The sequence below is a fragment of the Clupea harengus genome, chromosome 15, assembly GCF_900700415.2.
Source record: "Clupea harengus chromosome 15, Ch_v2.0.2, whole genome shotgun sequence".
Lineage (NCBI taxonomy): Eukaryota > Metazoa > Chordata > Actinopteri > Clupeiformes > Clupeidae > Clupea > Clupea harengus.
Genome location: NC_045166.1, coordinates 7865734 through 7879662, shown reverse-complemented (window position 1 = coordinate 7879662; position 13929 = coordinate 7865734). Strand labels below are relative to the sequence as shown.

At 44.0% G+C, this 13929-nt stretch overlaps 2 protein-coding genes and 4 non-coding genes across 6 annotated transcripts; 5 read left to right on the top strand and 1 right to left on the bottom strand.

Moving 5' to 3' along the window:
* Positions 1 to 4888: 4888 nt before the first annotated feature.
* Positions 4889 to 8483, bottom strand: rnaseh1 (ribonuclease H1). Its single transcript, XM_012815768.3, has 8 exons — positions 7995 to 8483; positions 7760 to 7881; positions 7298 to 7534; positions 7040 to 7139; positions 6771 to 6825; positions 6319 to 6403; positions 6073 to 6197; positions 4889 to 5666 (listed from the first exon to the last, which is right to left on the bottom strand). The coding sequence occupies exons 1-8, from the start codon at positions 8126 to 8128 to the stop codon at positions 5580 to 5582; spliced, it is 945 nt and encodes a 314-aa protein (XP_012671222.1). The 5' UTR covers positions 8129 to 8483; the 3' UTR covers positions 4889 to 5579.
* Positions 8484 to 8567: 84 nt separating this feature from the next.
* On the top strand, positions 8568 to 12723 carry rps7 (ribosomal protein S7). Its single transcript, XM_012815751.3, has 7 exons — positions 8568 to 8667; positions 9408 to 9491; positions 9596 to 9667; positions 10201 to 10344; positions 11011 to 11075; positions 11497 to 11647; positions 12612 to 12723. The coding sequence occupies exons 2-7, from the start codon at positions 9417 to 9419 to the stop codon at positions 12687 to 12689; spliced, it is 585 nt and encodes a 194-aa protein (XP_012671205.1). The 5' UTR covers positions 8568 to 8667; positions 9408 to 9416; the 3' UTR covers positions 12690 to 12723.
* LOC116223922 lies at positions 9858 to 10080 on the top strand. Its single transcript, XR_004165330.1, has one exon. It is a non-coding gene; the product is annotated as a small nucleolar RNA SNORA73 family (small nucleolar RNA).
* LOC116223923 lies at positions 10715 to 10936 on the top strand. Its single transcript, XR_004165331.1, has one exon. It is a non-coding gene; the product is annotated as a small nucleolar RNA SNORA73 family (small nucleolar RNA).
* Positions 11179 to 11399, top strand: LOC116223921. Its single transcript, XR_004165329.1, has one exon. It is a non-coding gene; the product is annotated as a small nucleolar RNA SNORA73 family (small nucleolar RNA).
* LOC116223920 lies at positions 11691 to 11911 on the top strand. The gene has a single exon (XR_004165328.1). It is a non-coding gene; the product is annotated as a small nucleolar RNA SNORA73 family (small nucleolar RNA).
* Positions 12724 to 13929: the final 1206 nt, after the last annotated feature.

The window sequence follows — 13929 nt, the reverse complement described above, 5'->3', positions numbered from 1 at the left end:
TATCAGCATCCGGCATCCAATCAGCTCTCCAAAAATCCTACATCTTCCCATTATGTGGCATATTGAGCCACATTTTACTACATCAAAGGAGGAAGAGGAGATCCCAGGAGTTCCTTATGACTGCCGGAATACTTGCGAGTACTCACAGCATCCAGGTCCAATCAGCTCTAAAGCCATCCTCATGGGGAAAAAAAACGTCTGCAAAATCCTACTGAGGCACCATGGTTTTCCCACTGCCTGGACGTCTCTACACCTTGGGAAGAAAGGAAGGCCCTGGAAAGAGAGGTCCAGCAGCAGGGAGAGGGGGCTGCAAAGATGACCAGAAAGAGTCAGTGTGCTTACTCACTGCCTAGATTCTCATTATGTGGCATCTTGAGTCACAGTTAACTACACCCATGGAAACCAAAGGAACTCACTTTAGCCAACCAGAAGCTAGCAGCCACTTGCAGCATCCAAGCAGCTCTCTTGACATGTTGGTGGATAAGGAGATGGGGGTTGTAGCCCAGGATGAGAAACCACAGCTGTATAGTGTGCTGAAAGTAAATACTAAAAACAACATGTGGAGCTAGACACGCCACAGAGAAGGAACAGGCACTGATGCCTGATCTAAGAGTGCCAAGAGCCAAAACAAGAAAGGTTTTGGTGAGAGCCGCAACAATGTGATGGGGAGAAAAAGGAAGGGAGCATATGATAAAAATTAAAAAGAGAATCCTCTCAAGAAAATAAAGATCTTTGCTGAAAACATGGCAGAACCTTTGGAGGTTAGTAGGGGCAAGCATAACCCCAGCAACAGAGTACATGGCTCCAAGGACCTGGGAGAAAACACCAGGGCTGCACATAAACATTCAGTTCCTAAAAGGCCACAGTGGAAAAGGGCCAACTTCGGCCTCACTCAGGCCAGAGGAAGCCTTGACATGCTCATGATGAGATCCGTGCATGTCCACCACAGGACTGGGAACAAAAAGGAAATACAAAAACCAAATAAGACTGGGGACAGAGGACTAAACCATAAGGTGACAACATTGACTCAGGAGGCCAAGCTTGTTCGTCCTAAGGCTGTGACAGCATCAACCAGTGGCCAGAAAGGAGAGGAAAAGAAACCCTGTCCTTGTCAAGGTGGAAGGAGGATGCAAAGACACCCCGTCAGATCACACAACTAGAATCTTGGGCCGCACAAACCCAGTTCTGCCCACACCCAAGCATGCAGCAGGTCTGATGTGAAGAAACCCATCTGCTACACACATAGCCATGGCTCATACTTAGCAATGGCACCACACAGAGGGCTCAAGAATAATAGCTCAGCCCGTACGAGACATTATGGATATTGTTAATCCAACCAGATCCACCTATTGCCAATTGCACCAAGTCCAATTCAGTTATCAGGGAGGGCATGTGCTACAGGCCTAAATGCCTTAAGCCACTCCCTCAGATCAAATCTTCTTAGCTCCTTATAGAGTGCCATGTTCCCTCTTCCGTAGAAGTGTAAACCCCTCACTCTCAAACTCTGATTCTCTTTCTCTCTCTAACCTGTTGGTTGGTGCTCTCCACACAGATATATTTTGACTGTGTTTATATTCTTATCTTGGAGACAGATATTAGGCATATACAAAGAAATGAACTGTCCAGGAACAGTCTCCCAGTCTGCCCTCCCTATTTTACTTATTATCTTTCTTGGCTCACACTCGCAGTCCTACTTACCTTTGCTGCTCACTTATTCCAGTTTCCCTCCTGACACTCATGGTACTGGTTCTCGTTTATCATCTTCAACTCTCTAATCGTGTTTTAGATATTTTACCTTTTCATGAATTTGACATTTATTCTCCAGCACAATATATTCAGAGAATTACATAGTTTGCCTCAGAAGGGTGCATTTTTAATGCTCACACAAATGACAATGAAAAGCACTTCACTTCCACTATCAGTTCACCTCCAATAGCCTCACTCATGAAGTGTCACTATACCCTACCTGTCTCTGTTACCTTCCACTGTCTCACGGTTTTAACCCTTCTCCCCTGCTTCTCCTTCTTCTCCTCTGCCCCTTTCTCATATACTCTTTTGATCACCATGTGTTCAAACACATCTGCTCGCTTGTCAGAAGGTAAACAGACAAAAAGCACAGCCAACAAACAAACAGCTTTTAACTCTTTTGCGGCGATGCAGACAAACACAATCAGCTAGACGCGCTTCACACATCAAAGACCGCCGAGTTCTGATGGCAAGAGGCAGTTAAAGCTGCCCTGCATCAGAGACAGCTGTCACGAAAACAGATGCCAAGACGACAATGCTTTTGCTCCTTCAGTGTGTCTGATTGGCTGATTAGGTGACTCCTCTAGCCTCGGTTTTGCTATTGATCTTACACAACACAAAGGGCTTTGTCTCTCTCTCTCGTTGCGTCTGTGACTATTGGACTCATTAGTGCAGAACTCCCTTCGCGCCTCCCTCGCGATCCGACACACTCGCGTCAGCTGCTGACACGTCTGAGCGGGCGGCTGGAGCAGCTGTTGCGGTAACGATGCTGTCGCTTTCCAGAATTTCCCTCGTTTCATCTGGAGGATGTGATTAGCGTGAGCTCCGCTATCTGCTGCTCCCAAGATATGGCCTATTGGGAGCTAGTCCTTGCACCATTCTCTACAGCACACCCATGCTGCCTCTGCAGTTTAAGGCAGAGTAGCCTAACTTCAATGTTATTGAAGTATATAATATATATTATATAATGCATTATATAGTATTATATAATACCGTTAACGTAGTCCATGTGGTCCTTTAGGAATGTGAGGTTGAGAGGAGACTTCTGGTAGGTCTCAGGGTAGAACATGGGGGCTAGCACCATCATTTTAATGTGTGCTCGTATTGACTGTCATTCGAGGTCTAACACACCCACATACCAGTAGACCTATTTATTGCCAGGGTCATTCAAGACTTCAAGTGCCAATACAGTACCCACATGCAGTGGGTCAATAGGAGCTTTGGGTTTAAATGTTCTCGTGAACTGAACCAACAAGCCAAGATGCAAACGGAATAACACAAATAACTGCACAACGCGCATGAAAGATAGGCTTGTTTGACACTCAACTTGCTTATTTAAAATAAGACCCGGCATCATTTACAAGGTTAATACGACTTTAAAACTAAATACAGTACAAAACCACATACCTGTCCTCATCTCAATTAAGTCTGAGTAATAGTCTGGTAGGAATTTGCCATTTTTGAGGGGATTACTTGGTCAGACTATTTTAACGTACCGGTAACCAGAGTGAGGCCCTCGTGAACATTGAACGCCTGAGCTTGGAGCTGGAAACATGTGCTTTGGCGCCAGCTAGTGCTCGTCATGCGAAGTGAAGAACATATGTGTTGGGGCAAATAATGTGAGCGAAGTTGGTTAATCGGAAAGTGAAACCAAGTGTCCTAAAACTATTTACCAACGATGAACTTCAAATTAGCTGATAACGCAGAGCATGCATTGCAGGGCAGCATGTAGATGTCTGGTCTGTATCGTGCCTTACCAGCTGAATTCGGTTACACTTCTGCTGATTCCCGGAAATTACTGTTGTCCCTGAAGAGACATGTGGTCTCTGAGATCGTATGATGACTCTGACTGGAGTCTAATTTAGTGTTAACACCCACACATCAGCAATATACAGGGCCGGAGTGGGGCCACTTTTCAGCCCGGGAATTTCAGGCCCAAGACCGGCCCACTTTTTCCATGGTAGTGGAAATTGGATAAATGAAGCAACAGTTCAGCTCTTACTATCCTGTAGTTTTCTCTTTATTAATACCATGGTTCAACAAATAATGTAAAGGTTAAATAATAATCCACTTAAGCTGAGAAGTTAACAAAAAATATTCCACTCTTCCACAAGGATAGGTTGATAAATTAACAAAAGCAGAAATAAATAAATACATAAATAAATAAAGCATTTGAAACGTATCCCACTCTTCAACAAAGAGGCATATTGAACTAATATTTACAGTTCAACTCACAGTACAGTATACAGTTACATTGCGAATAGCACCAACAGCATCTACAGCATCAGTAACCGCCTAAGCAGTGCACTGGTTTCAGCCACTTTATCTATAACTGTGTCGTTGCTTATAGACATGACGATTTCCTTCTCTGTGCACATTAACATGAAAGCCTCCAAGTTGTCCTGACTCAATGAGCTTCGTAGCAGAAATTTTAAGGTTGAGAAGCTTCTCTCACATGCAACCTGTGTGCTGGACAAAGTCAACAGAAACTTATATGCTAACCCAATGACATGATAACCATCTGTGAGGGGGTTGTACTGTGAGAGTATTAAATTGACACAAATGGCACAGTTTTTGCAGGAGGAACAGGTCCTGCTTTCAAGCTCCATCTCTGGTAATATTTTGCTTGCGAATAGGTTGACAACGCTACAACGATATTAACCAACGCTACAACGATATTAACCAACGCTACAACGTTAGCCTAATAGTCACGTTGCTAATCATTAGGCCTATGTCTCTCTTTACCAGTTGCCACTTGTGTTTGTCCTCTTGAAAATAAATCGGTAAGCTTGGCACATTTGGCAGCATCCTCCTCCAATGCCTTTCTTTTTTTCAACCTGGCTTTTTCAGCCCCTCTTCCTCCCATCCGTCCTCTCTGACGCGTATCGTTGGGGTAGGGCCGGCCCAGCTATCGGTAGTCTGAGAACACTTTTTTGAAAAGACGGGCTATGGACCCAAACAAGTCTATTTGGGAGGGCAGAACTCCCTCGCATGGCACAACCCATGCAGAGGCTGCGGTGTTAGAAAAAAAAAAAAAATTCTCGACCGGCCCAGAAGTGAAGCGGCCCACCGGGAACTCTCCCGATTACCCACCCCGGGCCTGGCAATATAATTAGAGTAAAAACATGAACACTCCTAAAGCTGACCACAAATAAGAAGTTTATTGCACAGTCAAAACACACACACACACAACAACAACTACTACTGAAAGCAGCTTTTTGTTAAAAAACAAAGACAAAAAGATCAGCAAGTTATCATTACATTGCCTCTAGGGACAACAGCACAAAGCCACCCCTAAATTAGTCAGATACGAATATAACTGAAGCTGCATTGGGATCCCAGGTGGTCAATGATGGGTGCGGAGTTCTGAACTTAGCCAAAGTAGAGCTCTTAACCGCTGTTATGGGGCATATTGGCATGCAACTCTGCTAGCCCAACACAAGGCAAGACACCTCATAATGGAGAATGATCAATTTCAAACGCTTTAAAACAAGCAAACAGTCTGCTTCCACAGAACAGATCTTCTCAGATCAACATAGGCATTCTCAAATTTCAGTGTTGGGAAGGGTGCAAAACAAGCATACCAAAGCATAGCATGTGTTTTTACAACTCCCTTTTTTGAAGGACAAGTGCACATCCGAAGGTGGACATAGACAAGGCACGCATACCTCTGCATAACCAGCTGGTACACACCAGACAGAGAAGGGGGCTGGACAGATGGGTCTTTGGAGCAGGGGAAGATCCTCTTTGTCTACGGCCGAAATCATATGGGAAAGAGGCGCTGGTCTCATGGCAGGAGTGAGTGCAAGGGGAGGGAGGGCCGACGTCCAGGACTATTCTAGAAGTTTGGCGGCCCCCTCTCTGGAGAGTCTGTCAGCTTCCTCGTTCCCTGCAAAGCCTGCATGGCCTGGGATGTGTAGCTGTGAGAGTGAGAGAGGGGGATATGTGGATCACATTAACTAAAACTATTATAGACATCTCACGCACATAGACATAACATACGAAACATCTCTTTCTATTTGTCTGGGAATTATAACAGTCACTAACTTACCCTTGAACATAATCAATTAATGTAGATGGATAAGATAAGTTATGGTGATACACAATGTATAACAACCTGATTTAATGTTGCTAAGAGTATGACCACAACTACATATCAGACCAAACTTTGGCTACTTGTCTGTGTAACTGTCTTCTTTCTTTGATCTGCCTGATTATGATGAACTACAAGACTACTACTCTCATCACTGAAGATGTCCAATTTGCAGCTCACACAGACACACTGAACGTCACACAGGCACACTGAACGTCACACAGGACACATACCCACACCACCTGCACCTCTTGGTTGAGTGCATCCAGTTGCTGGAACTCCTCCTGGTTGATGACTTTGCCACCACCCTTTAACCTCCAGCCATTCCGCTTCCAATTCTTCACCCAACTGGTGACCCCTAGGACAAAACGCAAAGGGTTAACGCCATTCTATTAGCTCCTTTTAGTCAGCAGGCTTCTTTTTTTATGCCTGAGGTTTGTCCACTGCGTCACTGTTGATTTTCTAGATGGCAGAAGTACCGTTGATGGTGAACTTGCTGTCAGTGTAGAGCACCAGCTTCTTAATCTTGTGGTCCCTGGCTTGTTCCAGAGCTTTACAGGCAGCCTGCAGTGGAGAATGTCAGGGAAGAGAAAGAGTGACACATATATTTAAACTGTTCATCAGATAATATGAAATGGCAACCAAATGGTCACCAACTCAACCAATTCAATTCAAGGATAATCTTTTAATAAAAAATTAATTAAATACAGTTATGACATCAGAAAAATTGAAATAGATAGAGTAATTCAAAAATATAACTGGAAACACAGTAATAGTAAAATAGTATGCTTTTTTGTTAGGTGATTGTCTGTCTAATTTCACAAGTTTTATAAAAAAAACACTGCTTTCTTTGCAGTCATGAGTACCAGACTCATGTGGGTCTATGCTGTGGGTGCAATGTACAAGGCCTATCTGGAAAATAACAGCAAACCTGGATTTCAGCTCTCTGGTTAGTCTGTCTTCCCGACAGTCTGTCAGCAACATTTCTGCAACACAAGAGATTTCAAATTTAACACACTTCACACAATATGCAGAATGACTCTGGCCATAAAAAGGGGCAAAAGCCTAAGCATTGCATAACACACTGCTTTGTACCCTGAGACTGGTATTAAATCACCATGGCAAGCAATCATAGGAAACCCACTGCAATCTCTGAAGGTCAGAAATGATGGGATTGTGGGTGATGGAGGAAAGACTCACAAGGGATGGTCGGGACCCCAGTACACTCCAATCCCTGCACGAGCCCCAGCTCTTCCATTGCACGAGCAACAGCCATCTGTGTAGACCACCACAGCATCACCTACAAAATCAAGATAAAAGATCAAATGAATCAAACCACTCAGCTAAAGAGGCGTTCGAGATTGGTCTCAAGGAATGGATCTCTACAACTCGTTGTCTTTGTTCGTACCAAAGAGCTGTTGAAAATAATCAGATCGCTCGCAAAAGCAACATCCATACCCATGTAGGTGAAGTCACGCTGTTCAGCAGGTGTTGTGCTACTGCTCTGTGGCTTGTCTTCTGACGGCTTCACTCGCTTAACAGCACATCCGTCTACTTCATCCGGCTCTCCTCTCTCCTCTTCCTTCACTTCCCTCTCTTTCGCATAAGGCCTCTTGAGGCCTTTCAGTACGGCCGCCATTGTGGCCTCATAGCTCGGGGCTCTTTTAGGGACCTCAGCTTCACAGCTGCTAGGCTCTGCACACGGTCAGAAGGGGAAACAGAGGATGATTGTAATAGTTGAACAGTAACAATAGACAACCAGCATACATAAAGCTAGAATAACACATAATGGCAGTCAATTAACATGATTCATAAAATACAATATATACTAGAGCTTGGAGAGGCCTAAAATAAAAGTGTTCAAGTTCAAAGGGCAGGGAAGTTTAAGAGGCAATGTAAGAATTTCTATAAGGATTCTACCTTCTGTAACGGATGAGCATTTTGTTGGTTGGCTCCTCACAAATTCCCATGCTTCTTTTTCTGCGCCAAACTTCTTATAACTTGCGCATGGAAACTTGTCGACTTGACTCTTGCATTCGTCCCTGTAGGGTTAGATCCAAGTTTGTTACGTCAATTTACTTTTTAAAACAATTTATTTTTACGTTACGTCATCATGAGAATGTAAACTACGGATAACAAAATAATTGTAGCCCACCAAGAGTTATATACACCAGGTTGAAATCCTTTCCTCACCGCGTAGAAAAATGTCCCTTTCTTACCCATCTCGTCTCCGCCACTGTAAAAAGCTCTACGCAATATGCTAAAACCCAGTCTAGGCACTCTCCACATCAAGTTGCTCGGAGAACAAGTAATTTACACTTGCATTTTTGCAAACGCGTTAAGTCGCATGCTTTAATCTCTCCAAAGTCACAATTGTTGGCTCAGTTAACGGTCACTAGGTGGACGCTCTACACTACATAGCTACAGGGCTAGCAGGAGAACATCAAGATTCTTTCAGACTATATTGTTCAATGTCTATAATTTTGTCTCATTAAATGTAAGTCTGTGTATGCTAGCTAGTTTTCTGGTCTTGATCAGACACAGAAATAGGTAATGAACGTTTATTGCAGCAGCATAGTTTAAACAAATGCCCTTTCGTTTGCTCAGAAATGTGTATCCATGTGATTCAGGTTAAATTGATTCCTGTTCCCTTCCTTATTTACACTAGATGATGATGTAGCCAAAAGTAGCGAGCCCTCTACTGACTGGAGGAATTAATTCAACAACGATTTTTTTCTTTCTTGAATTTCCCACAATCCTTCTGTATTGTGCACTTTTACGAGGTTCTCGCGAGAACACGGTCTCTTCCCAGGCCGTCGTTGAATGAGGTAGGTGAGGAGAATGTGATGAGTGGGGTTGAATTTTCTTCAAAATGGCTTTAAATTGCATTTTACAGTGTGCTTTTAGATTAAGATACCTTGATGGAACAGAGATACGTTAGATTATTTTATTCCTGATATTGGATGGCATTTGTAGTACTTTGAACGACGAGAAGTAGTGGGGCTGCCTACGTGAGATCCGAAGAGAAGGACTTGGGGAAAGTCGTTTCGTAGGCCCATGTGCGTTTGCAAGACTAAATGCCTCAGTTTTAGCCGCTTAACCGATATACTTTGTGGGTCGATTGTAAAGTCGTGATTAAGCCTTTTTGTTTCGGGAAAGCCTAACCTGGTAGCATTAGCAAATGTCAGAAACGGTGTCTCAGAACCTCCATTACCTCTTGAGCAGGCTAGCTTAAGTAGCCTCCTCGCTAGTTCGCTATGTTATCTTAACCGGTATTGGTAAGCGATAAAGTTGAGCGAATCTGTAACACACGTGAGAAGGTAAACTGCATATATAGGCATTATAGGAACGTAAACATGTTGAGGTATCACAGCCATGGAGCTTTCCATGCTGTAAGAGATGCATTTAGGAAGTAACAATAGCTTGTTAGCTAGTACGAGAGCTAACTCAACCAGCATGTTGTTGGATATCCGCTAGCTAGCGAACCTAGGGGTCTCACCAAAAGCGAACCATTGAATGGATATCTTTGCATGTATCGGCTCTGACGGATTTTTTTCTTCTCTTACAGACATAGGCCATGTTCAGTTCTAGCGCGAAAATCGTGAAGCCTAATGGCGAAAAGCCGGACGAGTTTGAGTCCGGCATCTCCCAGGTGAGACCACTGACTTCATTTTATCCAGCTTTGAAATTCTGTCAGTCATACCTCTTGTGTCCAGGAGTTGAGTGTCAAACTTAACGTTGACTACGTGTGAACAGGCACTGCTGGAGCTGGAGATGAATTCGGACCTGAAGGCACAGCTGCGGGAGCTGAACATCACCGCTGCTAAAGTGAGTTACTCACCAACCCAGCTCAACACAATGGCAAATCCAAACTGTAGACATGTGCAGCATTATCGTTAGCTATTCCTCCACCTGTAAGGTTTGTTGAACATATTGGCTTCTGCATATAAGCTTCTGTTCTGAGGCAGTGTTATACATTGTTTCTTAAGGCTTGACACGTAGTGATGCTGTTAATGTACCAACGTGGATACCCTGTGAGTTGCACTCATATGGCTCTGTCCATGTGGCATATGGGAGCGTAGCACACTAGTGCTGTGACGTATATTCCCGTTCCACGACGTTGGAGAGCAAGTCTGTCCCCGGCCCATTTGGGCTGGTGAGGATGGCGTTCTGTATATTCCTACATCTTCTCAGAGCCCTTTGGGCAGTTACTGGGGAGCTAAACCATGCAGTGCACAATCCTTGTTTGCTCTTTTGCTAAGTAGTTGTCAGTGCATGTGGAGAGCAGAAGTATTTTAACCAGAGTGTATCTGATAGATGCTCTTGCACGACTATTTAGACCTGGAATGGTTCTCTTACAGGAAATTGAAGTGGGTGGCAGCAGGAAAGCCATCATTATCTTCGTGCCTGTGCCCCAGCTGAAGTCCTTCCAGAAGATCCAGGTGCGACTTGTGCGTGAGCTGGAGAAGAAGTTCAGTGGCAAGCACGTGGTCTTCATCGCTCAGGTAAGACTGTGCCCCTGGTCCCTAGAGATCCTTAGCGGTGCTCTGCGTGCGGACCTCTGCCCTGCATGCTTCCAGTGGATCTCTGCCCCACGGCTGAACTTGGCACCAATACTTGCGAGCTTTAGAACCTTTTCATCTTACCTGGCAAGGTCATTCTACATTGCAATTATGTGTTCATCTTAATGAAGGTTTGCCTGGCACTGTTAGAGCAGTGTAATGTTTATATGTAACCCTGGGTGTGTTGTAAAGGATTTGCATATGATTGTCTACCCTGAAATCGGGTAATTCTCTGGTGATTTTGTATGATTTGAGATTAGGATTGCTTTAGTATTTTCCCCAACCAAGTAAACAATCTGTGCTAGTTGATGTACCAACGTGGATACCCTGTGAGTTGCACTCATATGGCTCTGTCCGTGTGGCGTATGGGAGCGTAGCACACTAGTGCTGTGACGTATATTCCCGTTCCACGACGTTGAACAGCAAGTCAGACCCCAGCCCATCGGGCTGGTGAGGATGGCGTCCTGTATATTCCTACATCTTTCCAGAGCCCTTTGGGCAGTTACTGGGGAGCTAAACCATGCAGTGCACAATCCTTCATCAGATGTTTTCCTGTTTGATTTTGTCCTTGAATGTGATGCTAAAGCGTATGCTTTCATTTTATTTCAGAGGAGAATTCTGCCCAAACCCACAAGGAAAAGCCGCACGAAGAATAAGCAGAAGCGCCCAAGGAGGTGAGGAATTATTATCTGCATATTTTCTGTATAGGCTTGGGAGAGCATCCTTGTTGTGCCAGGTCTGAATTAATTAAAATCTTTGCTGCTGGTTTTGTTTCAACCAACGTGGATACCCTGTGAGTTGCACTCATATGGCTCTGTCCGTGTGGCGTATGGGAGCGTAGCACTCTGGTGCTGTGACGTATATTCCCGTTCCATGACGTTGGAGAGCAAGTCTTTCCCCGGCCTTTGGGCTGGTGAGGATGGCGTCCTGTATATTCCTACATCTTCTCAGAGCCCTTTGGGCAGTTACTGGGGAGCTAAACCATGCAGTGTACAATATTTGTCTTTTATTGTAATGCCTGTGATTGCAAGTTGAGCCATAATATAGTGAATGTTTTGACTCAGTTGGATGTAACATGGGATTTGTCTCTCATAGCCGTACTCTGACAGCGGTGCACGATGCCATCCTTGAAGACCTGGTCTTTCCCAGCGAGATTGTTGGCAAGAGGATCCGCGTGAAACTGGACGCCAGTCGGCTCATCAAGGTCCACCTCGACAAGGCACAGCAGAACAATGTTGAACACAAAGTGAGTAGTCCTGTTATCTGAAGCTTGACCATGTAGTGAAGCACCAACGTGGATACCCTGTGAGTTGCACTCATATGGCTCTGTCCGTGTGGCGTATGGGAGCGTAGCACTCTGGTGCTGTGACGTATATTCCCGTTCCACGACGTTGGAGAGCAAGTCTGTCCCCGGCCTTTGGGCTGGTGAGGATGGCGTCCTGTATATTCCTACATCTTCTCAGAGCCCTTTGGGCAGTTACTGGGGAGCTAAACCATGCAGGGCACAACCTAATTTCATACGTGTAGAAAAACCTTGTAAATCATTTTTGTTATAGGAAAATGTATTCCTCAAATTTGCAATTCTAGGGTTTTTTTTTGTGTTTTTTTTTTTTTTTTTGGGGCCATTTTAAAGTTTCATGGTCTCCGCACTTGGTTCTAGAAGGATCTAGGTCATTGACATTCATAGGATAATGTTAAAATGCAGTACAGGGATTAATCATGGAAAATAATTTTTTTGCACACACTCAAACTTCAGCGTTTAATATGCTCAAAGGACTCACCTTCACATACAAGTAGTTGAGTTCAGTCCATAATGTCACGGCTTGTCAGTGTGGGTTACAAAATATATATAAATATTTTGTATAATTGACCTGAAATTATCTTTTTCTGCTATTACTAGACAGTAATGTATGTGTAAGCAGGTTTTAAATTTACATTTTTACAAAGTGTATTAGTTAATATTTGGGTTAATTCAGTGGATACATGTCACCGCCAGCAAACCGTTTATTTAGCTGCTGCCAAGTGTTCTGAAGATGGCAGTTTAATGTACTAAAGGGGGTCCGCCTCAAGGTCAGAGGAGACTGAAATGGTGGCATACAACTGTTGACAGGATGTAGTAAGAGAGTATGAGCTTGAAATGATTGCTTCCAAAGACTGAGGCCTTAGTAATGTCTGTATTAACACTGCTTCCCTTCTCTCTCCTGTACCAGGTGGAGACTTTCTCTGGTGTCTACAAGAAGCTCACAGGCAAAGACGTTGTATTTGAATTCCCTGAGTTCCAGCTGTAATGCACAGATGACAAAATAAATTTGTTTACTGTCACATGGCATTCTGGTTGTTTTTTTTGTCGTCTCCCCCCGGGTGGGAGTTCTACCTTCCACTGCTCATCTTGGTGGGTGGAAATAAGAGGTAAAATAAGATGAGAACCTAATTGCCACACCACAATGTTGGTGGTATTCTTTTGTCATGGGTAGCTCAGTCCAGTAAGGAGGGGCGAGGTGGCGGGTAGAAAAAAATAAATCATAGTAAATAAAAGTCTAGGGGGGTATTCCACATACGTGGTTTGATGACAAACCTGGATAAGTTAACTCGGAGTAAGTGGTAAACCTCCTAATAAAAATACCCCCATTGGTTAATTCGCCTAGCAAAACAACTTCAGAGGGCTCTTCTATTAGGAGGTTAACCACTTACTCTAAGTTAACTTATCCAGGTTTGTCGTACGTATGTGGAATACCCCCCAGGTCAGCTTTGGGAGATCAGGAGTCTGATAGCAGAAGGGAAGAAGGTGTTAATGAGACACATCGTTCCAGCTCGTGCCTCATGAGCCAGCCACTGAAAGCTCACAGATCAAATGTAACTGCTGTTGATGCTGATATTAACACAATACAATTTGGGGCTTATAAGACGAGCTGTCGATCGAGAGGGAATTCGCCATGTCCGTTGTCAGAAAAATGCGTGTCTGGCTCAATGAAGCATGCAAATCTATTCAAGCAGACCCCCAAAATAAAATGATGAATATTGAAAATGAGTGTAAGGTCCTCTTTAAACATCCAGAGTTAGGGCTGAGTCTTTAAACATCCAGAGTAAGGGCTAAGGCCTGGCTCTATCAATGGGAAATGATGAAGAGGCACAGCGGTGGACTGTTCTAGCCAATAAACAAGGGGCGCTCAAGCTCTAATGTTGCTTCAGCGCTCGAACACCAAATTGAGGGCTGTATTTGATTGGCTGGTGAGCTCAGGGACCACCACACCTTCAAATGGGGTCCAAAAAACATGCTAATGTAAGTGTAGAAACCTAGGCAGCCTAAGGATGAGCTCATGGTGGGGACTGACACCATTTTGCACACCTGGTCTTGTACGTTAGCTTTTTTTTGCAATGCACAATGTGTATAGACTGAGATGTGTTTGCAATAACCAAGTCAACACAGACTAGCAAACACTGATTTCCTTACATATTGTTTATGGCCTGCACATTCTTAGGCAGAAGTTATGTACATACTTAAACTGCTTTCGTTGATTTGTGTTGGTA